Below are 27,156 nucleotides of genomic sequence, written 5' to 3' on the forward strand. Positions count from 1 at the left end.
GTTTTTCCACTTCTGTCCAGTCTCAGGTCCCACAGTGGTCTTAATTGTCATGTCTCCTTGGTTCCTCTGATCTGTGACAGCTCTTAGTCTTTTATGACCTTGACAATTTTGAAGAGAACTGGCCAGCTATGTAGACTGGCCCTGCATTTGGATTTCTATTGTGCATAGTCACAATTAGATTGAGGCTTTGCGGGGCTTTTTTGGCAAGAATGTCACAAAAGAAATATGCCCTTCTCGGTGCATCGTAGGGAGTACTTGATATTGATGAGTCATTACCGGCGATATCAGAACTTTGGTCACTTGGTCAAGGTGATGTTTTCAGGTTTCTCCACTGTAAAATTACTAATTTTCCCTGTGTACTTAATAAATGTCTTGGGAGAGATACTAGTAAACCAGGCAACTATCTCCTCAGACTTTGGCCAACTCTCCAAACTTTAGCATCTGTCAGTGGATCTTGCCTGCGACAATTTTTATTACTGTGATGTTCTAATGGCAAAAGAAAGGCATTTTAAAAACCCAATTTCATAAGAAGTCCCTAAGCAGGGCAAGTACAGGGGGTTGGATCAACACCTCATTGGTGTCATAAAGGACCAGGGTTCTTGTGCCGTCTGCCATTCTCAGCGTGGTGGCCTTCATCCCCAGATCTGGCCTTTAATAAGCATAAACTTGTCAAGCAGAGGCTAGACAACATCCAGTTAAAGAAGGTGGGACCTCTCTCTACCTAGGTCTCTTGACCAGTAAGAATGTTTCCCAGAGACCATTCCCAGGCCCCTCTAAAAATCCTTTCCTTCTGTTGACTAGGATCTTGGTTACCTGCCTATGACCAAGTTGCAGGAAAATTGAAGGAGGTGTCTGACATTTCTCGCCAGTGTTTGAGAGGGTACATGGGTGGGCTCTGGCAGAGAAGAGGCCTGGGGGAGTGAGTGTGGGGAGGCAGCCCAGCCCCGGAGGCAATGCCTTGCAACAGAATCTTTGGAAATCTTAGTAAATATTTGTGGAATGAATGAGGTTCTTTGTCTCTTGCCTGGAGACATAATCAGCCATTTACCTGGAGGCATTAGAGCTCTCGCTTGTGGAATCAGAGAGTGACTTAGAGAGTGAATCAGGGTGACAGTGAGGACATCTTGGCAGGATGGCAGAATGACAAATGCGGGTCTCTGTTTGGGGAATTCCCAGCTTTGCAACATCCTTAGCTTTCTTGTGCCTTCGTCTCCAGCAGGATGATGCATCTCTGGCCCTGTTCCCTCTCAAAAGCCTGGAGAGACCTTACAGATGCACTTTTGAGGGAGGACAGAGAAACCTGTCTGCTGTTCCACCTCCCTCTACTCAAAAGGCTCTCCGGAGGCAAAGGGACACTGAAAGGAGGTCCCTGCCCCTAACACTCAGGCGTCTGGCTCTGGGGGCCTTGGGCGCAGCCTGGTAGCTTGTTTGGTAAATAATGACATTGTTATAAATATTTAATAAGTCAAGGGACTGCAGCACATGCAAAATTGATGAGGTCCCTGTGTGGGAAATGCGGGCTTTTCTCTGTGCGTGTGCTCTGGAGGACGCAGTTAGAGGCTGACGTCTGCTCAGGCTGACACCTGTATTTGTGGTAGGGCTGATGAATGGCCGGAGAAATATCCGCCATATTCAGGAAGCATCGATCCATCATGCTGGAGTTTCGGCTGAGGGAGGAATTCACGGCCATCAATATTCTCCGTGTTTATTAAGCACCGCATGCTGCGGGAGGCAGTGAGTCCTGCACCGGTCCTGGGAGCAGCGCCTCCAGAAAGGGCACGGTGGCTCCTTGATGAATGACTTTAATAAGAAGCAGCTTGGAAGCACCTTCAAGTAAGAAACTAATAACAATAATTAGATGTTTCTTAATCATTTATTTATTTTATAATTTATGCCCTGCCTGCTTCTGGAAAAGGAATGGAAGTGGCTTGCAATTAAAACACATCTACCCAGGATGGTTCAAATGAAGATAAACACGAGATCAGAAACTGTATTGAGGGAGTGGATTTTTCTTAATCAACTTTCCTGCTACCCGCCAAGAATATTGTATTCCCTCTCCTCAGCAGTCACCTTTTGCTCCGCGGAGCTACTGGATGTAGCAAATGTAAAGCAGCGGCTGGAGGTGTCCTGGGGACAGGAGGATGAGGCGGGAGCACGATGTGACCCGTAGTCTCGGCATCTCGGCACTGGGCTCCCAGCCACATTTGCATTTCATTTATCATCGCTCCAAACAAATCTGTGTGTCTGTGGCAGGGTGGCATGAAAAATTAATGCCCCTGTGTCAGGCAGAGCTTGTCAGAGTGACAGTGCAGAAAGGAAATAACAAAGGGGCGACATGTGTGGCACTTTCTACTTAACAACCACTCTCATGTTCCCTGAACGCCTTCTCCTAAGCCTGTGGGGTCGGGCTAATGGGGCTTCAGCAGCCAGATCCTCCCTGCAAGCTGAGGACAGAAAGCCAGTCTCTACGCAGTAGCTCAGGCCGTGTGTCTGGCATGTGCTGTCTCCTTCTCACCCTCATGGGAGCAGAAGTAGCTGTGGTCAGAGCTGGGTGACCAGTTTCCCAGTCTTTGCTGAGCCCCCCTGGGCTCACGGAAGCAGAAAGAAGGCAGCCCCCCAGAGGATTCTCAGAAAGCAGGCTAGGGCGGAGACATGTTAGACAGACTCCAGGGTGGGATTACGTGGGGGACAGGTGTGCAAGAGGACAGGGAGGGGAGGTTCGAATGTGTGATGCCTCCGAACCTGCGTGAGAGAGATGGATGTTTTCCTGCATGTGTAGATGCTCCACAGATGGTGGCCCACTCCGAATCTCACGCTGGCTTCTTTCTGACCTGTGGTCATAGTGGTGGGAAGAGCCACCTCCTTCCTGCAGTAGGGATGGTCTAATGGAGCAGTTTTGAAATCATGGATTCTGGAGCCAGACTGCCTGGGTTCAAGTCCCAGCTTTACCGCTTCCTAAAACTTTGAGGCCTTGGGTACATTTTAAAACATTTTTTGTGTCTTGGTGTCACATATATACCTAGAAAGAAGTCTGGTGCTTGGTGTTAATTGGGTTAGTGATGATTATTTCCCTGACCTTCATCCAAGGTGAGTGGTCAGGGAAGGGCATGGAACTCCCTGACCTAGCCTTGAGCCACAGCAAAAAGGTCATGTGGCTGGAGCTGTGGAGCGAGCATTAGGAGCTTGTTGATTTGTTGAATGGCCTTGGGAAAATGTACATCCTCTTCTGTCTGGTTGGCCCACCAAAAAAAAAAAAAAAAAAAAAGAAAAAAGAAATCCCTCTCGCCTCACTTCCCCACCAAGCATGAGTATAAATGTGATTTTAGGGTTATTAGATGAAGCACTCTGACCCCAGCTGGGGGTGAGCATGGCACTGTCTTCTTACGAAGGAGAAAGGAACGAAGCTTTCCTGCCCTCTGTGGAAATTTAGTAATAATCTTCAAACACTGGATCTCTTTCCTCATTGCACATTAGAATCCCCTAGGGAGTTTTTAAAAAAGCATTCCTGAAGTCTGAAAGCCTCACGTAGAGATTCTGATTGATCTGAGGTGAACCCTGGGTAGCAGTGTGTTTTTGTGGCTCCCTACAACACATTCACCTGTTGAACTAGTGAGGAGGTGATGAGTGAGTCCAGAGAATCTGCAGGAGGAAGGTGTGTGCACCTCTGCCCTAAGGGCTATGACATGATTTTGTACAGGATGACAGATAAGGCAAAAATTGTGAAGGTGGTTCCAAAATGTCTGGAGTTTGGACAAACTCTGAGGTAGATCGTTCACTGTGGTTTGGGGCTAGCTGGGCCGTCAGGTCTCCTGCTCTAGCCCGTGAAATAGAAACTTGTGCCAACACTTAGGCAAGTGTTAGGAGGCGTTGAGAAGTGAGTTTATTTCCCTGAGTTAATGTACATGTTCTCTGCAAGACAAACTGGCAATTGTCCTCGGTTCTATTCTTCACCCTGCGAGAGGCCGCATTTCCCAGCCTGCCTGTAGATAGGTGTGGTCCTCTGACTAAATTCTGGCCAGGAGGGTGTAAGAGGACGGGATACATGCAACTTTTGGATCACATCTTTTAAAAGGAAGCAGGCTGACCTCCTGCTCCTCTCTTTCCCCTTCCTGTCGGCTGGGAAATGGTGGCTCCTGCAGCAGAACCGAAGACACCCGTGAGGGAAGGCAGTGCCGTCCAGCGGCTCTAGACTACGGTGTGAGAGAGAAGAAAAGCCTGTTATTTTATTGAAGTCACCTCATTGTTAAGTGTTTGTTTCAGTGGCATAGCCTCCACTCTAACTAGCGTATGATTCCTTTGGCACCAACTTTGGCACACACCAGAATTCTAGGAAGAGGAAGGGGAAGAGTAGAAAGGAGGGGAGAAGAAGAAGGAAAGTGTGGGAGGATCTTCCCATGTCTTTGCCACCTCGGTGATCTGTGTTCGTCTCCTCTCGAGTACCACAAAAGTCTTCCTTGTGGCCAAGTCCGTCCTCTCCAGCATCACCACCAAACGCTTCTTTAGTTCCACACACCTCTGATTGACAGCATGTATCACAGTTGTGATTTTCACACACCCCTTTGGCTCCTGTTTCACCCTCAGGTTGGCTCTCAGCTGCCTCAGGTTCTCGGGTCGTGTCCAAATCCTGCCAGGGCCAGGGGATGTTATTCCTTGACCCCCTTGTCTCCCTGCCGTTAGGAAGCAATGATCTGAGGTCAGACCCTGTGCCCTGTTTCTTGGATCAAAATATGGCCCTGATGGAGGCTTTCATTTTCTCTGTAGATTCCATTTGGCGACCTAGCCTTTGAAGATTTGTTCATTCATTCAACACATATTTATTGAACACCTACTGTGCATCAGCCACAGTGTGCCAGTCACTGGGACAGAGTGTTGAGCAAACCCAATGTGCTCTTTGCTTCCATGCAGCTTGCAGTCAAGTGGGAAGAAAGCATTAACTGAATAACTTCATTGGATTCGCATTATTCATAGAGAAACATTTGTATTTTTCTACTTTGCTCAGGTCTATCAGAAGAATGAGAGCAATGTCACCCATGAGTGGCTTTTTTTCCCCTGGAAATGAAGAGAAATCTAGTGTCATTTTGGTTTTTGTGATTTAGACTTTTCCTCTCATAAGGCAAGCAAAGGAATAAGCTGGAGAAAAGGATTTTTACAGAACAGATAACAATTTAAAGCTGTGTGTCTGACTCTTTCTCTCTTCCAGTATCTTTCTGAAGTGTCCTGGCTTAAACCAAAGGGAAAGCTCTATACCACTCCTACAAATAAAAGTATCGTCCCTTCACACTTGAGACGTCAAGACAGCGAGAGAGGAGAGCTCAGTGTGGGGGTAGGGTTGTACTCCCCAAAACCCGTGACCTTGAGAAGGTATTGCCAAAAGCGATGGAAGGATTCCCCCACTTCCAACCTCCCTAAACCCCATAACATCTGTGGAATCAGTGAGAGGATAGAGAAAAGGGCCAGGGAATACAGGATGATCCAAGGGACAAGTCCTGAGATCTAGGAGGGTGTGTGTGGGTGGGTCCTTCAGTGCTGCCTGGAGCCTGCATTCACAGCCTGTAGGGGTGGAGGGGGGACCTTGTTGTGTGTGATCAGTACCTGCCAGGTAGCCCCTTGGGGAAGGGGTTATTGTGGAGGCGAGGGGAATAACTAAATGCATAAATAAGAGAAGGAACTTTCAATCATTTATGAAAGAAGGCTTTTCACAGACTGAATATGATAATATGCCATAAACCAAGGGGAGTGTTTACCTCAACTTTCTGCAACTGAGGTCAGTGAGACAATCTAATGATCAAACAAGATAGAATTTTACTTCTCCTTTTGGTCTCACAGTCCATCAACATGAGGAGTTACAAAGCTCACTTTCAGCTCCTGGCATTGAACTACCTTCACCTATTTCTGAGAAAAGTCTCTGGACACGTGCAGGAATTCCTCAGAGTGCAAGAGGGGGAGTATCCTCAGGACTCAGAGCAGGGACCACACGGTGAAGCCCTGGGCTGCTCTGAGATTCTGGGGGAGGGATAATGGAAACACAAGCAGGGTCCTATGGAAAGGTATCATCAGAGAGGCAAAAGGAATTTTGGAGATAGAAAGCATGATTTTTTAAAAAATGGGATAGCATCATCAGATGAATAAATTAAAAGGCTTTATCAACAGATTCCTCTAGAATTTGGTTAAAAAGGACAAAAATCATAAAATCCAAGATATGAAACTAGATCAAATTATTCAATACTTATGTAAAAGGAGTTCCAGAAATACATAATGAAGTAGATGGAGGGGAAGAAATAATCAAAGAAAAGAAGAAAATTTGCTTGACCTGAATACTTAAATTTTCATATCAAAAAGACTTCCTGATTTATGCTTAGGATTAATTGGGGAAAAAAAAAGTTCTGCACTTGGAGATGTTTTGTGGATTTTTATAAATTCTATGTATAAAAAGATATTAAAACTCGGGGAAAAGAAGAGCAAACTAAACCGAAAGCAAGCAGAAGGAAATAATAAAGGTTACAGCAGAAATTAGTAAAACGGAGACTAGAGAAATAATGGAGAAAAATCAACAAAACCAAAAGTTGGTATTTTGAATGAGTCAACAAAACTAGCAAATCTTTAGTTAGACTAATCAAGAAAAAAAGATTCAAATTACTAAAATCAAGAATGAAAAAGAGGACATTGTGATGTTATGATTGATTATAAGAAATATGTATTTGGTCTTCATCAGGTTCCTGGCACAGAGCTCCCAAAACCTTTGGAATTTCCTGATGTGAAAGGAGTGTCTTTTGTTATTCATGAGAAGCCCCTTCAACCACACCTGAGTTTACTTTAATGAAGTGATTTTGGGAAAGCCCCTGAGGAAGGAGTGGGTTGTTGGTTGCTAGGGGAACCACCTTTGCTTAGAGATTTGGAAATTTCAGCCGCACCTCCAACTTTCGGAGACCAGAGAGCGTTGAGTTAATTACCAATGGCCAATGCTTAATCAATCATGCCTACTTAATGAAGCCTCCATAAAAATCCTTATTAAAGTACAGTGGTTGGGGGTGCCTGGGTGGCTCAGTCAGTTAAGTGTCTTACTTCAGCTCAGGTCATGATCTTGCGGTTCATGGGTTGGAGCCCCGTGTTGGGCTTTGTGCTAACAGCTCGGAGCCTGGAATCTGCTTCAGATTCTGTGTCTCCCTCTCCTTCGCCCCTCTCCTGCTCACGCTCTCTCTCTCTCTCAAAAATAAACATTCAAAAAATTTTTTTAAATTAATAAAGTACGGTGCTTGGAGAGCTTTCCAAGCTGGTTGGTGAAGACAGAGGTGCTGGGAGGATGATGTGCTTGGAGAGGGCATGAAAGCTCCTTGCCTCTTCCTACATAGCTTTGCCCGATCCATCTCTGCCCATTGGCTGTTCCTGAGTTGTATCCTTTGGTAATAAACTGTTTATCTAGTAAATAAACTGTTTGCTGAATTGTGTGAGCCACTCTAGCAAATTATCAGACCTTCGGAGGGGGTTGTGGGAACCTCTGATTTATAGTCAGTCGGCCAGAAGAACAGGTAACAAAATGGACGTGCATTTGGTATCTGAAGTAGAGGCGAGGGACAGCCTTAACCTCTGCAGCCTGTACTAACACCAGGTAGACAGTGTCAGAGCTGTGAAATTATAGGGCATCCCACTGGTATGCACAGAGAACTAGAGGATTACTTGGTGTGGGGAAAACTCTCCCTCATTTGGGTGTTACATGTGAAGTATTGAGAATAGTAGTAAAAGGTTTGGGAAGAGAAACTGAGTTTTTTCCTTCTTACAATATTGCTACCAACCTTACAGAAATAAAAAAGATTATGAGGGAATCCTATGAACACTGTAGCCAGTGAATTAGACAACTTAGGCAAAATGGACAAATTCCTAGAAAGATAGAATGTACCAAAACTGACTCAAGAAACAGTAAAACATCTGAATAGACTCTGAACAAGTAAAGAGATTGAGTTAGTAAAATTTTTAAAATTATCCACAAAGAAAAGCCCAGGCCTAGATGTCATTGGTTAATTCTACCAAACGTTTAAAGAAGAATTAATACCAGCCCTTTCCAAAAAGCAAAGGAGGAGGGAACACTTTGCAATTCATCCAATGAGGCTAATATTACCCTGATAGTCAAACAAACTAAAGACATCACAAGAAAAGGAAACTAGGGACTAGTGCCTCATGAATATGGATGCAAAAATCCTCAACAAAAACTAGTATATAAATGATTACACACTGTGGCCAAGTGGGATTTATCCAAGCAATGCAAGGTTGGTTGAATATTCCAAAGTCAATTAATTTAATATACTATATGAATGAAGGACAAAAGCCACATGATCATTTCAATAGATGCTAACATCTCTGCATTATAAAAATACTCAACAAACTAGAAATAGAAGTATATTTCCTCAATCTCATAGAAAAAGGACATCTATGAAAACTCCACAGCTAACATTATACTTACTGGTGAAAGTGTTTTCTCCCTTTCATCCTTTTCAAGAAGGATGTCTACTCTCCCCACTTCTATTCAACATTGTACTGAAGGTTCTAGCCAGGGCAGTCAGGCTAGAAAATGGAATAAAAGGCATCCAGATTGGAAGGAAGAAGTCAAATTATCTCTAATTGCAGATGACATGGTCTTGTCTGTAGAAATCCTAAAGAATCCACTAAATCCACTAAAAGATGATTAGAACTAATAAATGAGTTCCGTGAGGTTGCAGCATACAAGATCAATATCCAAAAATCAATTGCATTTTTATACACTAGTAATGAACAAACTGGAAATGAAATTAAGAAAACAATTCTGGGCCACCTGGGTGGCTTAGGTGGTTAAGCATCCGACTTGATTTCAGCTCAGGTCATGATCTCATGGTTCTTGAGTTCGAGCCCTGCGTTGGGCTCTGCACAGACAATGCTAAGCCTGCTTGGGATTCTTTCTCTCTGCATTCCCCCCACTCATGCACTCTCGCTCTCAAAATAAATTAATAAACCTAACCCCTCCCCTAAAAAAACAATTGCATTTGCAACAGCATCAAAAAATAAAATACTAATTACATTTAACTAAAAAAGAGATTCAAAACTTGTACACTAAAACTATAAAACATTATTGAAAGAAATTAAACAAGATTTAAATAAACAGACTCATGGATTGGAAGACAATGTTGTTAAGATGGCAGCACTTCTCCCATTGATCTACAGATTCAATGAAATCTTTATCAAAACCGCAGCTGGCTTCTTTGCAGAAACTGACAGGCTGATGCTAAAATTCATATGGGAATTTATGGAACCCAAAATAGCCAAAGCAAATCTTTAAAGAGAAGGACAAAGTTGGAGAACTCACCCTTCCTGACTTAAAAACTTACTAGAAAGCTACAGTAATCGAGATAGTGTAGTATTAGTGTAAGGAAAGACATATTGATTAATGGGATAGAATTGAAAATCTAGAAATGTACCATCGTATTTATAGCCAATTGATTTCAACAAAGGCATCAAGACAACCCAATGGGAGAAACAACAGTCTTTTCAACAGTGTGGGGACAACTGGATATTGCATGCAAATGAATGAAGTTGAACTTCTGCCTCACACCATAGGTAAAAATTAACTCAAAATGGACCAAAGACCTAAATGTTAAGTGCTAAAACTATTAAATTCTTAGAAGAAAACATAGATGTAACTCTTTGTGGCCTTGACACCAAAAACACAGCAGAAGGAAAAAAACAGGTAATTGACATTATCAAGATTTAAAAATTTTGTGCTTTGGGGTGCCTGGCTGGCTCAGTTAAGCATTTCTTGATTTCGGTTCAGGTCATGATCCCACAGTTCGTGAGATCAAGCCCCACGTCAGGCTCTATGCTGGCAGCATGGAGCCTGCTTGGGATTCTCTCCCTCTGTCTCTGCTCCTGCCCCCACTCATGCACTCTCTCTCTCTCTCTCAAAATAAGTAAACATTAAAAAATGTTTGTGCTTTAAAGGACATAGTTGAAAAGTGAAAAGACAACCCATAGAATGGGAGATAATTTTTGCAAATCATATTTCTGACAAGAAACTTGTACTAATATAGATACAGAACTCTTACAACTCAAAAACGCAAAAACAAATAACTCAATTTAAGAATGGGCAAAAGGGATGCCTGGGTGGCTCAGTCAGTTAAACGTCCAACTTTGGCTCAGGTCGTGATTTCACGGTTTGTGGGCTCAAGCCCCACATCTGTCTCTGTTCTAACAGCTCAAAGCCTGGACCCTGCTTTAGCTTCTGTGTCTCTCTCTCTCTCTGCCTCTCTCTCTCTCTCTCTCTCCTCTGACTCTCTCAAAAATAAATAAAACATTTTTTTAAAAATTTAAAAAGTGGGCAAAAAACTCAGTCTAAGAAGATACACCCATGGCCAATAAGCATGTGAAAAGGTGTCAACATTGTTAGTCATCAGGGAAATGCAAATCCAACCCTCAACAGGATACCACTTTACACTTACTAGAATGGCTAAAATAAAAAAGACAGATGATAACAAGCATTGGAGAGGATAGGAGAAATAGGAATGTGATACGCTGTTGGTAGAAATGTAAAAGGGTGCAGCCACTTTGGAAAACAGCCTGGAAGTTCCTCAAAAAGTTAAACATCCAGTAATTTCACTCACAAGTATATACCCCCAAAGAATCAAAAACAGGTGTTCAAACAAAAACTTGTACATGAATGTTTGTAGCAGCATTATTCATCATAGGAAAAAAGGAAAAAAATGCAATGTCCAGCGAATGGATGAAGAAATGTGGTATACTCATACAATGGAATAACTGGGAGTAAAAGAAATGAAGTACCGATGTGTGCTACAACATGGATGAACTGTGAGAACATGCTAAGTGGACGAAGCTCATCTTGAAAGACCACCTAATGTATGTATCATTCCATGTATATGAAATGTCCAGAAGAGGTAAATCCGTGGAAACAGAAAATAGATTAGTGGTTGCCTAGGGCTGTGGGCAGAAGTGGGATGGAGGAGGGGCAAGAGGGGTTGGGGAGGTTGGGATGAAATAAGGAGTACTCCTAAGAGGATATAGAGTTTCTTGTTGGAGTGATGAAAATATCCTAAAATAGATTGTGGTGATAGTTGCTCAACTCTGCAAATATACTAAAAACTATGTACATTTTAAATTGGTAAATTATATGGTATGTGAATTATAGTTTCAATAAAGCTGTTATAAAAATAACAGTGGTGAATCACTGATACCAGTGAAAATTAGAGTTGGCTAAGTAATTGTTAGTGTGGTTGTTGCACCTATAATAATTGAGAAAAATATGTTTTGGGAAAAAATAGATTTTTGTGCAACGATTATCAACATTTTGACACTCTTACTTTGTCTCCTAGCATATATTTGAACACCTTTGATAATCTGGGACCATATAAATTCTTTTACATACTTAGAATACATATTTAGCATTCTTTTCAGCTGTCCACAGATGAGTAGGAAAAACGCACTCTTCTTGTGACTCTCTCCTTTACTCTCACACAACTACCACACTCACAACACTTCTAACACCAGATGTGTTGTGTTCCCCTCCCGCCCCCTGGTACCAAGCAATTCTCCATGATACCAGCTGGGTATCTTACAATTCAATTCAATTCTGACCCTAACAGGAGTAGCACAGAACCCATAGGTTAAGGGCCCAGTCCCACGAGACTGCCCCCCACTTCAGATGCCATTTCCAAGTGGTAGGTCCTCAGATTACCCACAATTTCTGTTGACTTGGTTGCTAGTCAGAGGTTCCCATGACCACCACCACCCCCATTTTGAATTCAGTTACTTGCTAGAACAGCTCATAGGACTGAGAGAAACACTGATTTACATTGACAAAGATTATGTGTGATCGAGCATACAGAGGACTGTCCAGATGAAGAGATACATAGGGCAAGTTCTGGGAGGGTTCACCAACCCTGTTCACCAACATGGAAGTTCTCCAAACCCTGTGCTATTGGATTTTTATGGAGACTTCATCACGTTGGCATGAACAACTATTGACTCGTTTTCATCCCTCTTTCTTCTGTGGAGAATGGTCGGAGGGGCAAGGCACAGAGAGAGGTGGTAGGGCTGAAAATCCCAAGCTTCTAATCACGGTCTTTCTAGTAACCAGCCCCCATCCAGGGGCCACCCATTAGCCCATCCAGAGTTTTCTCATTAGAACAAAAGGCACTGCTATCACCCAGGAAATTCCAGAGAATTTAGGAACTGTGTCAGGAACTGGGATCAAATATCAAATATTGGAACAAAAGAAGCTCTTAGTGCTCTGATCAGTTAGGAAATTACAAGGCTTTTGGAAGTTCTGTGCAGGAACTGGGGGCAGAGACCAATGAACATATTCTCTATAATTTCATAACAATACTTCTAATGGATTATTACTCACTGAAGATGGGAATTGTCTTGTTTACATGCTGAATTCTTTTATGACTCAGAAATGCTTTCAGATGCAAGTAACAAGAAACCCAACCACAGTGGTTTATACAAACATGAGGCTACTTTTTTCTTCATATGAGAAATCTGTGAGTAGGCAGCTGCTGACATTGGTTCAGATGCTCAACAATGTCAAGGCAAATGTTTCTGGCATTCTCTTGGCCTTTCTCAACATTAGCACTCAAGACAGGAAGAAGGAGGAAGAAGACCAGGCAGCACCAACATCAGAAAAACAAAAACTTAAAAAAGAAGAAAAAAAAAAAAAAGCTTTCCTAGGAACCTCACCAACTTCCACTTACATCTGGGTCACATGGCCTCCTCTGGCTGGAAAGTGGATGATAACAGGAGGGTCAGGGATGAGAAGGGGAGGCAGGACATCAACTGACAATATCTGCTAGGATTCCAAAGTCTATGACAAATTTTGGTATATAGCAGGAGGTGTCTCCACAGTCCTTTATAAGTATCTATTGAATGCATATGATAGAATGTTTATTCACAAATACTCAGTCCTCCTCCCTTGGGAGGTTAAGACATCCATGCTGTGTGGAACCTTAGCATCTAAACTTCCTTCAGCCAATGAAATGAACACAGAAGTGGCTTTAAGAGCCAGGTTCTCTTTTCTTTGCCCCTGTGATCATGGAAGCAGGTGTCAAAGTGGAGCCTCTATCAGCTCCAGTCCTTAAATGGATATGATGAGAACACCCAGCTTACCCATGGTAGTTAAGGCACTGAGAATATTTAGTTGTTATTGCAGCTTAACCTAACCCATCCTGACTGATACAATGTACGTACCCAGGCAAAGAAATCCACAACCAATCCCCAAATTAAAATTTTACAAACTATATTTCCTGATCACATTAATAGCAAGACTGTGCCTAAATTAAGATAAATGATAGCCATCTGGAAGTTAAACAAAATAAAAAATAGCTCCTCTGTCAAAGTGGAAATCAATACTGAAAAGACAGACTAGACATTTAAGATGATGAGACCACTGTATAAAAATACATACGGGCATGGGACTAAAGTTATTCTTAGTAAAAATTCATAATCTAAAGCTGATACTGCTAAAATAAATATGCTTAAACGTTGGAAGATTGAGAATAATTGGATTAAGAATTCAAAATAAGCTAGAAAATGAACAGCAAAATAAAAAGTGGAAGAAATTAATAAAGATACGAGCCTACATTAATCACAAAGCAAAAAGTCTGTGGAATTGATTAATCAAATCAAGGACCAGAACTTTGGAAGGATAAATCAAGTAGACAAGTCTCTGGGAAATAGGATTCCCCTCAAAGCAGGTAGAAAGAGATAGATACTCAACGTAAGGCATGAGAAACAGACAATATAAATTGGTACAATATTTCTGGTGGGCGGATTGACACAACTGTCAAAATGTAAAATGTGCGTACCTTGAAAATTTGATGAATACATAAGTGTTAGGTTGAACTGACTGAGGTTCTCAAATGTCGAAGTCTCATGGAAAAATACTACTTTTTTGTAAGAAGTTTGAAACCCCAGACTTGGCGAACAGGGGATAAATGGAACTCCCCTCTCCAAAAGCCTTTGGAGAGAGATGTGTCTCAGTCATTGACCTTGGCCCCATGATTCTATGAATCAGTCCTATACAAAGGACATGGTCCTAGGTAGCCAACTTCCCCTCTTCTCCTTCTGGAAAATTGTCCTGGATTGTTCTGGGCTCTAACAGCCAAAACCATCCCCAGGCTCCCAGAGCATCCCCAGACTCAAGGGGTGTTCACAGTGATGCCTCCTCCACTCACCGAACTGTCTTTATCTGATGCCTCCAGGGAAGCTCCTTGAGTCCACTTGTCCCTTCTCATGCTGTGAAGCAGGGCCTTTTTGAACTCAGGTTCACATCCCCTCCTCCTCCATCATGTTGCCCTAGGCTTAAATCAGCGCTTCTGGCTGGAAGGCTGGGGCTCATTCTGAGCTCTGGATCTCACTCTGCCTTTAGCATCGCCGTCTCCCATTGGAAGATTTCTTTATGCCCAGGATCCTAGAATGCAAAGTGCAGATACATCCAGGCTTCTGGCCTAGAGTAGACTCTGGCCATTGGGATTCGTGGCCAGAAATGAATGCCTGTTCATTCATTTATGCACGTTTACATTTATTGATGTACTCTAGTCACTCAAAAAAATATGTATTTGCACACCTAATTAGTGCTGGACATTTTTCTAAGCACTGACGATTCAGCAGTGAAAACAACAGAGGAAGATCCTTGCCCTCCTAGAGCTAAGATCCCAGTAAGGTGGATCAGCAGTAAACAAAATAAGTAGGTGAACTAAAGTGTGTGTCAGTAGTAAAGTCTACGGAGAAAAAGAAGACAGAGATGGAGGCTAGGGAGTATGTAAGGGGTAGAGGCCGCATTGAATGATGACATTTGGATAAAGGTATGAGGGAGTGAACCCCGCAGGTTCCCAGGAGAGTTCTGTCCCAGTAGAGGGGATGGCAAGTGAAAAGCCCTAAAGAGGAAGCACGTGAAGAATATCTGAGGTAGGAGGTCAGGAGTGCTGGAGCTGAACAAGCAAAGGGTGACCGCGAAGAGGCGAGGTTAGAGGGAACAGTGGCGGTGGAGGCTGTGGCCAGAACCCTGGCTTTCCTCGAAGTGAGCTGGGAGCCACTGGAGGGTCCTCAGATGGAGAGGGACACGAAAGACCTCTTGCTGCTGCGCTGGAAGCAGACTGTAGTGAAGCTGGGATAAACACGGGTCAGTCCAGAGGCTTCTGTAACGATCTGGTGACAGGGGAGGGTGGTGTGCACCCGGGGGATGGCCCGGAGGTGACACCATGGGCAGTGAGAAGGGGGTGAGTGAAGAAAGGTAACTGGAGTGGCTCCAACACCAGCCTTTAACACGCAGAGCCTGCACCCCGTCTAGGAATCCCAACAGGGTGACATGGTCTCTGGTGACTCCTCTTCAGCCGCCTTCTTCCTCTCTGAGGACCTGCATGTGATCATGTCCGAAAGCTTGTTCCCCAGAACTCTGTGATTCTCCCTCCAGAGGGCTCTGTTCCTCACTGTTGGATGAAAAATGAATAGGATGAGAACACCAAGTGAGCATGGGCTCATCTGAATTCTGCCTCAGCCCCCTTGCTCTCTTCAGTGACAGGAAAAAAACACCATGTAAGCTGCTCAGTGAAAAAACAATATTTAATTAGGGCTGAGAGAGTTAGACAAGTAAACAATTAAATGTTCTATTATGATCAGTCTTTAGCCATTTAAGCTTCAGTTCAATAAGGAATCATTATAAAGGTCTAATAGAAATGAAAATATAAGTAGGGTAGTTTTGTGTTACATTTCAACCATTGCCTCAGCCTTGCAGATCTAAAGTCGGTTTGACCATGGCAGATAAAGGCTCCCAGCCACAAGGGGACACAGACAGGAAGGAGGTGGAAGACAGGCATGTCTACCAACTGGCTGGGGTGGAAGCAGGAACCTTTCAGCTCAGAAGGTTTCATCCTGCACAACAGGAGCTTTTTCATTTTATTTTTAATGTCTGAGAAGCAACATGAGAATTCTTCCTGGGAGGCAGGCAGGAGAGGCAGCTTACAAGAAGCTTCTGGATGTCTTGTGAGATGCTGGATTGTAGAATAAATATGTCTAATAAAATCCCCCTGGTTACCAAGCTTGGAGGATTTGGAAATACCATTAGACTGTTTCTGGAAGGAATTGCTTCACTGAAACTGGAAAAATACCTGCTCAGGACACCACAATCCCAGCAGAGGACTTTGGAATAAAGATACTATTCATCACTGAGGTCTGAGTCTTTGCAGCCAAGACGCCGGCACATCCTTCTGGGGCTATAGAGAGGCAAGCCCAGGTCACCTCTTCCTTGGACCCTCTCGATGTCTTGTTCCTCTCAAGGAGTTCCCATCTCTTCTCCAGGGTGTCCAGAATCCCAGGGGACTTCCAGAGTAGAGGGTGCTCCAGAGCCCAGGTTGCCCATTAGAGGAGTCCTGCACTGGGCAGGAATGGCCAGCCCCTAGTACTGCCATACTTCTCAGTCTTGGCCAAGGACCAACCCACAAAAAGTGTTACCTTGGTTCAAATCTAAGTACCTGGGAGGAGCTGCCAGATGGAGGCTGTCAGTGATTCATATTCTTGCTACGGCAGTTTGCTGCTTCTGAAGGGGAACTTGAGCGCTGTGTCTCTGGGTCTTCCACAAGCCCCCAAATCAAGCAGTAAATGTGAGAGAAGAGGCCAGGGAGGAAGAATTGCTTACCCTGGAGTAGGACCTTGGCCTGCCTCTAAAATGGGCCACACGGTTTAGATTTGGGACAAAAGCCTTCCAGTACAAAGTGTGATTTTGCCTACAGTATTCTTTCTCTTGAGAACGCATGGTGACATTTAGCAGATGAATGAGAAGCCAGAGGCCCTGGCTTCTGGCCAGACTCAGCGTGGCTACTCCATTTGAGGTGAATCAAATTCATTTTTCCCCCCATTGGCAAACTTTTAGTTCTAGTTTGGCTTCCCATGTGGCTTTCTCTACAGTAAAGATGGTGCTGGCCATTGGGCTTGAATGAACAATTGTATTTCTCATTGTAAATGAATGCTTTGAAATTACACCTTCCATGCCAGCCTTTACTTCGGTAAGTCCACCTCAGAAATGGGTCCAACGTCAGAGTCTGGACGGTATTTCAGCCCAATAAACTGAGAACTGTATTGTGAACAGAAAAAGCAAATGCCACCCTAGAAGGCTTTTGGGAACTTAAGAAGGCCACCTTCCTTAGAAATTCCCCTAACCCGTCAAGCTCTTCTTTGGACCTTCTGTATTACAAATGTTTGAGAAGGTTCTCTGGGTGGATGACAATCAACAGATCCTGTAAAGTGTAAAAGGCCCCATCATTCATCAACGTCTGTGTTACCGTGAGGTCAGTGCAGAGGTTAACAGCTGTAAGCAGATTTCAACCCCTCACCCCCTGCAGCAGGTCCGAAAGACACATGGCTCTTTGGCAAAGACTGTGTTTCCTTGCCTCTCTTGCAGCTAGCTGACCATGGCCATGGATCTAAGTTCCAGCCAGTGGGATGTGGGGATAAGCATTGGGTGCACCTTCTGAGTTATGCTCTTACAGAAAAAGGGGCACACCTTCCCACTTTCTCTTCCATTTTCTACTGTCTGTGATGTGGTTGTGATGATTGGAGCAGTCATCTTGGGCCACAAGACGGAAGCCATGCAATGAGGGAGGCACAGCAGCAAGATAGAAGGGTCCTAGTATCTGGATGATTATGCAGACACCTGACTGCCTATCTAGATTTTTTATGACAGAAAAATTAATTTCTAACTTTTAAAGCCACTATTATTTTGGGTCCCTCTCTTATAACAGCTGAACTGATATCCTAATTAATTCAGTCATTTTATTCTTCAGGTATGCAGTGAGAGAGGATCATTAGAAGATTTCAGGTTTTTGACAAATGTCTAAGGGGGTGCAGTGTGGGCAAAGGAGCTCTGAGTGGAGGGTTAAGGAATGGTGGCCAAAGTCTGGTCAAGGAGATGGATAGCTCCGGCCCCAGTGCCAAGGTCTTCTCAACTGGGGAACAGAGAGAAAGTGATCAGGAAATAGGAGAGAAAACCATGGGGTATTTGTTGCATCCCAAGCACTGTGCTAGCCCTTTACTTATTACCCAGTCCACTGACCAATACGTCCCAAGAGAGCAAGAACTTTACAGTGACTTGCCACTATATCCCTGGTGCCTAGAACAGTGCCTGGCTCATAGTAGGCCCTCAATAAATACATGAGGAATGAATGGATAAATTATTCTACAGTAATTCAATGAGATTAATAGTAATAGCCTGAGTTTAGCCAATGAGGAAAGTAAGACTCAGAGACATTAAGTAACTTGGCCAAGTTGCACAGGTGGTAAGTAGCTGAACTAAGGTCCAAAATCAGGTGGGTGTGTTGCAAAGCTTTGGCTCTTTTCTGTGCTTTGGATATCATCTCTTTGGGGAGTACAGAATTTTATGCTTATGTGGCCAGAGAAGCAGTATTTCCATATGGGTCTGTGTTATTCAAACAAGTAGTATTAGATTCTTCCTTGAAGTAGCATAGGGTCCCTTCAAGACATCTGTGTCTATAAGCCGCAGGGAGGCTAAAACCATTGTGTGAGTCCAGGGTACAGGTGGGTACACTGGGGGTAGAGAAAAAGAAAACTCTGGAAGGAGCACAGGTTAGCATGAAAATTATTTCTGTGCTGAGGTCCAAGACAGTTGTCATGTGTGGAAAGCCCCATCAGAAACATCGTGACCGTGAAGTTTTCGCACACGTGCAATAACCAGAAGAGCTGTTGATGATGAAGATTAACCAAAACGGCATCCTCAAGTACAGCAAAAGCTATGATTCACCAGATATTTGGGACAACAGACCAAGTTGCAAATAGATGTGTTTTATCTTGGAAAAGGGGAGATTTAAAGAATTTGATAGCATTTCTAAAAGTTATTTTTTTTCATTTCAACATTTTCTTTCTTTCTTTCTTTCTTTCTTTCTTTCTTTCTTTCTTTCTTTGAGAGACAGATCGTGAGTAGAGGATAGGCAGAGAGAGAGGGAGACACAGAATCCAAAGCAGGCTTCAGGCTCTGGGCTGTCAGCACAGAGCCTGATGTGGGGCTCAAACCCATCCACACTGAGATCATGACCTGAGCCGAAGTCAGACGCCCAGCTGACAGCCACCCACATGTCCTGATAGCATTTTTTTTTAATGAGGAGCGTTCCTTTGAAAATCCTGTTTCTAGCTTCTCTTCTAATCTAGGGCTTGAGCAGCATCTGTCTTCTTTAAATGGGGCCTAGGGCTTCATTCACAGGGGGCCACCCAGCCAGCTGCCCTTGTTTATATCCCCAGTCTGGCTGGTTCCTTCTGCATTTGTAACTCTCGGTTTCACAGAGAACAGAGCAGCAGGACTTCCCAGAGGACAGAAGTGGGTGTCTTCCTGTGTCTTCCCCGGGTCCTCACAGCCTAGGATAGATCACAGGTACTGACTTGTGGATGGCCAGCCTGGAGCCTCAAGTCAACAGGGTCCTTACACCCTTAGGGGGAGCAGAGCAGTGCTTGCAGTGCCATGACCCAAGCCAGGGGCCACACAAGGCCACGGGAGGTGGCACCTTCCTGAGGAGTAGAGTGACCCCACCAGCTTTGCAGAACGTTCCATCATCTTGCTAGGCATGAAGAGGCTGGCCACTGGTACGTGTGGCTCTGAGGCGGGGGAACGGATGAAGGTGCACGTGGGGTCGGCGTGTGGAGGCCCTTTCCCTGGGTGGTCTCGGGTGAGTGGTGTGCGTGCCGAGGGAGAGGGGCTTTGTATCTGCTGGCATCAGAGCAAGTGCATACATCATGTCTGTGTGACTGTGACAGATGAGGAGCCTATGTCTTGAACAGAGGGCATGAATAAATGTGCTTAATGGTTATCATCACACAGCTCTTTTATCAGCATATTGTTTGTTTAATTGATAGCAGTTCTCCCTCCTCCAGGATAATTCATTCAGGTTTAACGTTGAGAACAGAACTCAACCGTCCATCCTCACTTCACAGGGTGTTTGAGACTGATCTCCTGGTCCTGGTTTGCCTGTCTGGTTAGTTGGTTAGCTAGCTAGCTGAGCGGTCATACTTTTAAGTATCCTGAGTGGGTTTCCTGTCTTTTCTGAGCCACATCTTTAGCTTGTTGTGTGAAGTCACCAAATCCCTGTTCTCTGTGTCAGCTCATTGCTGCAGAATTCTTTCTTCCCTTCTTTCTTTTTTTCAATTTTAATGAGTTTAAGTTATTTCAGAATGTATTAGATTATTCTTTCCCTCGTGTTGGATATTTGAGGGGATGCAAGTAAACCGAACATTTATCAGTTCTCTCTTCTCTTAATTGAACAGGGGCTGACTGCTGCGAGGCTTGGTATTCTGCCCAAAGATGTCCCTGAACATCCACAGCTGGGCTTCTGTCAGCTCTGGAAACAACAAGGACAGGCCAGGGCGAAGGTGCTTCGGCATTTAGAGCTGGAGCCTCTCGGCGCGTGAACAAAGCCTGTTTGAGGCACCCCGTTTGAAGCCCTACTGAATCCATGATGGCCGAGTCCTACCTTAATTGGCAACCATCTGCCTCCTACAGCAATTCACAGGGAGCTCATGCCAGCATTTAGGCAGCTTCCTATTTTGCAAATGATTTGTGATTCATAATGAACAAAAGATTGCTCTTCAGGTGACCTGTCAGGGTAAGCCTGATTCGGGGATGGGGTCCATAGGAACCTGTCCTCCGTGTTCTGAGGGGTCGTAGAGATCGGAGGGGCCACAGTAGTGCAGGGGTGGTACAGCTCAGGCTTGCTGCTAGCTTATATAATGCCTTTGAGTGGATTTGCAAGATGTGCCCCCTCTGGGTAGACACAACCCCATGGCCACACAGCTTGGCAATGGGAGGGCTCCTTCTTGGAGGAAAATGTGTCTCTTTCCCCTGGCACATTCAGCCCTGAACCAGGGAACGTGCTTTGGTAAGGAAAGCGTAGACTGTACTTAAGGCCCCACTTGACCCCTGGTGCTTTAGGGGTGCTTTAGTGCAGAGCCCTGAAGCAGATGCCCCTCCTTCTCTAGTGGCAACTGGGCGAGCCTTTCCAGTGCTGGTCCTTTCCACCTTGAGAGTGTTAAAGACAAGACAGCATACCCAAACCGGAGTCGCTTATGCTAAGTCCCACTCCACCAAACTAAGGCTTAACGTAATTACAGTTTTGGCTCTCCCAGAAAGGGAACCTTAAACCGTTGACTAGCCTGATCATCATGAGTCAGGTCATCTGCATGATAAGCCCCTTACATCCCCTAAAGGAAAGGAACCTTGCAGTAACCAACCCACCTTTTTTTTACTTGCTTCTTCCTGCTCCCTCCTGCCTATAGAATTTCTTGCCTTGTGTAGGAATTCAGAGCTCCTTTTTTTTTTAAAGTAGGCTCCACGTGGAGTTTGAACTCATGACCCTGAGATCAAGACCTGAGCTGAGATCAAGAGTAGGGCACTTAACTGACTGAGCCACCGGGCTCCCCTCTTCAGAGTTCCTTTCTATCTGCTTGACTGGATGTTGCCCACTTCATGAATTGTGGAATAAAGCTAATAAGATCTTTAAAATTTACTCAATTGAAGTTTTATTTTTTTCAAGAGAAAGAATAATCTATCCTTTTTGCCTTCTCATATCTTCCTCATGTCTCAACCATTCTGTTATGATGTAGGTATTATTTGTCCCATTTTAGAGATAAGAAAACTGAGGATAAGGGGGATTTTCCAAGGGTATAAAGCTTGCAAGTGATTGGATTGGGATGATTAAATCCCAAGTCTGTCCACTTTAAAGCCCATGGTCCTTCAACTACATTTCCTTTAAAAATCATTGGATGGATTTGAATTTTGTGTGATCAGGACACAGCAGTGTTGAGAGTCTTCTCCTCAATCTTGTGATAATGCCTTTAGTGTAACTCTAGCTACCAACTCTTTGCTGGGCTCTGTGATTAATGCTGGGTTTAAGAGGTAAATGAGCAAGGGGCACCTGGTTGTTGATTGAATGTCCAACTTCAGCTCAGGTCATGATCTCACAGATTGTGAGTTCGAGCTCCGTCTTGGGCTCACTGCTCTCAGTGCAGAGCCCACTTCAGGTCCTCTGTTCTCTCTGTGCCTCCCTTGCTTGTGCTCTCTCAAATAAATATTTAAAAGAGGTAAATGAGCAAAAGGAGCTTCCTGTCAGGAGAGATTGTCAAGTCCTGTTGACAAACTATATTGTGTCTATTTCGTTTCCTTCATGAGAGGTACCTAGGAGAGAAGAAGGAGCCCTGGACTGGGGATAGGGGTCTGGGAGGCTTCCCTCAGGCTGGCTGATGGTTTGCTATGTGATGTCCTGAGAAAATCACTCAGCTAGGTGACCAACTCATTCTGTCTAGTTTGCTGGGGACTTTCCTGGTTTTAGCACTGAAAGTCCTACATCCTGGGAAACTCCCACACATCTCCAAAAACCACCACAGTTGGTCACCCTACACTCAACCCTAAACTCCTATCAGTCTCCTTCAGGAGATTGCAAAGCACTTTGCAGAAAAGGAACATTTTTCTTTTGTTTTTTATCATACAAGTTATGCGTGTTGGCTGCTGAAAATAGAGACAACAAAAAAGCACTATGCTAAAATGGCTAATAAACATAAGAAAAGATGCTAAATTTCACTCTTAAAGAAATGCAAATCAAAACAAGATATCACTTTCACTTCTCAGATTGGAAAAATAAAAAAAGAAAACATTGAGAATACACAGTTAAAGCTGGAAAGACTGTGGAGGATGCATGCCCTTCCTTTTTCAGTGGTGGGAATGCAAATTGGTGCAACCTCTTAGGTCCATTTGACCTATCTATCAGCATCTGAAGGTGTACATCCTTTGTCCTAGCAAATCCTTATTTATTTATTTATTTATTTATTTATTTATTTATTTTTTCAACGTTTATTTATTTTTGGGACAGAGAGAGACAGAGCATGAATGGGGGAGGGGCAGAGAGAGAGGGAGACACAGAATCGGAAGCAGGCTCCAGGCTCTGAGCCATCAGCCCAGAGCCTGACGCGGGGCTCGAACTCATGGACCGCGAGATCATGACCTGGCTGAAGTCGGCCGCTTAACTGACTGCGTCACCCAGGCGCCCCGCAAATCCTTTTTTAAGAATGTGACCTACAGAAATACTTGCGTGAGTCCATGAAGATGTATACGAAAGAACATTCAATACAGACTTTTTGTTGTAAGAGAAAATTGGAACTAATGCAGGATTCTACCCACTGGGATGAACAAGAGAACAATTGCCCATGGTGGAAGTTTAGACATCCTCTTCCTGTGATTCCTGTAGACAGGGGTTCTCAAATGCCAGTGTGGATCAGAATTTTATGGAGGCTTATTTAAACAGATTACTGAAGCTCATCCCTAGAGTTTTTGTTTTAGTAGTCTGGTGTGGAGTCTAAGAATTTGCATTTTAGATTTGCTGCTGGTCCTAGGACCACACTTTGAGAACCACTGATATGGAAAGAAAAGACAAAGCCTTTTTCAAGGTTTTTCCAGATCTTGGAGGACAACAACCAGAGACAGAGAGGCCTAGGCAGGAGTCCAGGAGGTAGATGGGATGTACCCTCTGATTTTCCTTCCACTGGCCTGAAGCCCCCACCTGATCACTCAGAGCACTAGCCAGGAAAAATCCTTGGCAAACAGGACACAGGAATACCTGGGATTCCTACAGAGCATGTCTCAGTTGTGGGCAGAGGGAATGGAGCAGTTTGGGGGTTGGCCTCACTAGCAAAGGTACATATAGGGTAGGGAGGAAGAGAGAGGGCCAGCTGGGTGACTTCTGCCAGCTGTGTTTGTTGGTGTCTCTGCTCCTCCCTGGGAAGCTGGCATTCTGGATTCAAGGACAACATCAGATGCTTGGGGAATAGAGGAGCAGGTGTTCTCTGGAACCAAAACTTGCAAATGAATTAACAGGTGCTGATTGCTGCCAGGCAGAGGTGTGTTATGTGTGGATATTGATTTGCTTTTTTTCCTCTTCCAATTCCGGGCTGGTACCAACAACCTCATGCCCTCAGTTGGAGGGCTGATCTTGAGCCCTCTCTATGTGCATACTGTGACTTAATTTGGGACTTTTCCTTACTGTCTTCCCTGGCTAAGACAATGGTGGGGGCATGACGACAAGTAACAGGAAGCAGTGGGGAAACACCCCTTTTCTTGCCTCGTTTTTTGGAAACACCCACAATCCCCATCAACACCGCCTTTGCTAGAATTTTTCTCAATGTCCCAGGAAAGGTCAATGGAAGAAGGGAAAAGGAAAATAAATCATTACTATTGCACTGCTCCTCACCCACCAATCCAGGCTCTGCTCCATTGCTGGTCTCTGTTCTTTTTGTGTTCTATCTTTTGTTTCCACCAGACTGGTCCAGGTCCTCTAAAATGCTATACCTTCTACTTCAAGTTCTATGCATCACCTGTAAAGGGCATTCTGGTGCCCAGTTACTCTTTGTGGTCTTATTCTTGAACCACTTTGATCCATTTGTCATACCTCACCTCATTTTGGACTTGATTTTTTTTCCCTGGCTATTGAATTTGCTACACATTCTCCCTTTATCTCTGGTCCTCATCCTTCAGATTCATACCAACTTGGCTCTTCTCAAAAATTATTTTGGTTCTCCACCCAAGCTACACTGTCCTAGGTTACCATGGGTAATACCCTCTCTTAGTTCTCCCTACTAGCTTTTATCTCATTCTTCCAGTTCCAGCACCATGCCTGCAGACAGAGCAGAGCCAAAAGAAAAAGCTTGGGAATTTCTTCTAGTGGAATCCCTGCCCTGAACTGGAGAAGAGAACTATGAACTTGGGAGCAAATGATGAGGCCAGAGCCATAAGACTCCAGCCTCACACTGCATCAGCTGTACAGCTCATAGGAAGTCTTTGAGCCTTGAGCTGACAGGAACTCTGTGATGACCGGCCTTAGCAGCCTCCCTGCTGTCCTTGGTGCTGAACCCCACCAACCAGTTGCCTCTAGGGGAGGAACAGGACTAAGCAGTCCACATGAAGGACATTAAAACCAACTGCTCCCCAGGGGGCGCCTGGGTGGCTCAGTTGGTTAAACACCCAACTCAACTTCAACTCTGATGATTCAAGAGTTCGAGCCCCGCATGGGGTTTCGTGCTTGGGATTCTCTCCCTCTCTCTGCCCCTTCCCCTCTAAAATAAATAAGTAAGCTTAATAATAATAAAAAAAAGCCCAACTGTCCTGGAACCTAAGCCCCACCAGGGAGATGCACACCACTATGGTAAGGTCTAGTTAAACTGTAGTTACCTGAGAACATCTGGCTGGGCTTCAGGTCCACTTTCCAAGAAGAGAGGAAATAACATTGAACACCTGACCAGGCACTGTACCTGACACCTTGGCTACATGATTTATCTTAATCTTTAAAATAACCAGCAGGGGTAGGAATTATTATCTTAATTTTACTGATGAGGAAATAGAGGCACAGAGAAGTTGCTCACACTTTGGCCAACCTCCTACAGCTGTTCTGTGATAGAGTCAGGGCTCAGAAACAGAGGTGCCCATTCCCAAAGCTGGACCTGCTGACATTAGACCCATGTGCCCTAAGGCTAGTGCTGATGGCTCTTTGTCAGGCAGCTACCCAAGAGATGCTGACATTTGGGCAGGCCACCAGATTGTATGTTTTCTCCCTGGGACATTTCAAATTTCAAATCTTTGAGACTCTGAAACCATTTCAAAAGCCCTCATTGTCCTCAAAAAACACACACCACACCCACACAAATGAACAAGCTTCATTTACTTTCTCATTTATGGGAAAGGAATGTGAATATAAGCAAGACATTCAAATTAAAATGGACTGTTTTATTTTAATTGACCTTTGATTTCCAACTCACTATCTCCTTCACGTCTCCGCTCTGGCCTCTTCCAATCCCTTGCTGTGCTCTGTGAGTCATGAGGGCCTGAGGCTCAGCAGCTGTAATTGGTTTGTAACTTCCTGGAATGTCAAAGCCAAGATGGAAATTTTACGTATCACTCCACCAATTCTGTCCCAGCTTTAATAATAAGTTGGCAGAAGGGAAGGCAGATTTACAGCGGGAGAGAAATGTAATCAAATTTGGAGGTGAAATGCAATAAGTACAAATGCTAGTTTTCATTTGGAAGCGTCTTAGATAAATGTGATTTCACCCAGCTCCCCAGCCAAATCTGTTGTTTCTTCTCCTGGAGCAGTGGAGGGCCCTGGTGTAGTAATGGGAGGGTTTGTTACTAGGATTCCCCCTACTCAGCCCCAGCAGAGTGACCCTGGAGGACTGAGGGAAAACAATGGTAAAAGAGACATGAAGAGTCTGTTAGGGAGACAGGGCTTCACTGGGGCATCAGAACGACTGAATACTGGAGGGAAAAGCAAGTTAAGTACTTGCTAGGTACTATAGTAAGTGCCTTGCATGTGGTATCTATTTGAGTTTCATGGCAACCCTATAAGGAAGCAGTGTTATTCCTCCCATTTTATAGAGAAATAAAGTGACTTTCAGGATGGGGTTCTCAGCTATAGTAGAATGAGATTCTGCTTGCTTCTGAAGCTTATGTTATTAATCCTTCTCTTACAGGAAATTTAACAGCTAACGTTTCTTGAATACTTACGTGCCAGTCACTTCTTAGGTGCTTCGTGAGAACTTTCACAGCATCTCTGTGCAGTAAGTACTATTGTCGTTATTATCTCCATTTAACAGGCAAGTAAACTTTCTCAAGGTTGATCTTTGTAAAAGTCAGTGACTGTCATGTGAAAAGGTGTTCACATTAGTAGCTGTTAGGGAAATGCAAATTAAAATCACAATGAGATACTACACTATACCTCTATCAGGATGGTTATAGTTTTTTTTCCCCATATGCTTCTTTTTTTTTTCAAGTTTTTATTTAAATTCCAGTTAGCATACAGTGTAATGTTAGTTTCAGGTGTGGAATTTAGTGATGTGTCACTTACATATAACACCCAGTGCTCATTACAACAAGTGCCTTCCTTAATACCCATCACCTACTAGATGGTTACAACTTTTAAAAATAGTGATAACACCAAATGCTGGTGAGGATGTAGAGGACCGGATCACTCATTCATTGCTGGCAGTGATGTAAAATGATACAGCCACTCTCAAAAAGAGTATGGCAATTTCTTATGGATTTAAATATGCACTTACCATACAACCCAGAAATTGCACTCTTGGGCATTT

The 27,156-nt window shown here is 44.0% G+C and overlaps 1 protein-coding gene across 1 annotated transcript in view; it reads left to right on the top strand.

The window, feature by feature from the left end:
• USP31 (ubiquitin specific peptidase 31) overlaps positions 1-26,593 on the top strand; it is a 100,583-nt gene extending 73,990 nt beyond the window's left edge. Inside the window, exon 16 of the mRNA XM_047087100.1 lies at positions 26,539-26,593. Coding sequence (XP_046943056.1) covers positions 26,539-26,564 — 26 coding nt within the window. The 3' untranslated portion in view covers positions 26,565-26,593. The remainder of the gene's footprint in view (positions 1-26,538) is intronic.
• The last annotated feature ends 563 nt before the right edge of the window (positions 26,594-27,156 follow it).

This window comes from Lynx rufus, unplaced genomic scaffold (assembly GCF_022079265.1).
Source record: "Lynx rufus isolate CCGP_SWC_20201006 ecotype Redwood Valley unplaced genomic scaffold, mLynRuf1.p SCAF_23, whole genome shotgun sequence".
NCBI lineage: Eukaryota > Metazoa > Chordata > Mammalia > Carnivora > Felidae > Lynx > Lynx rufus.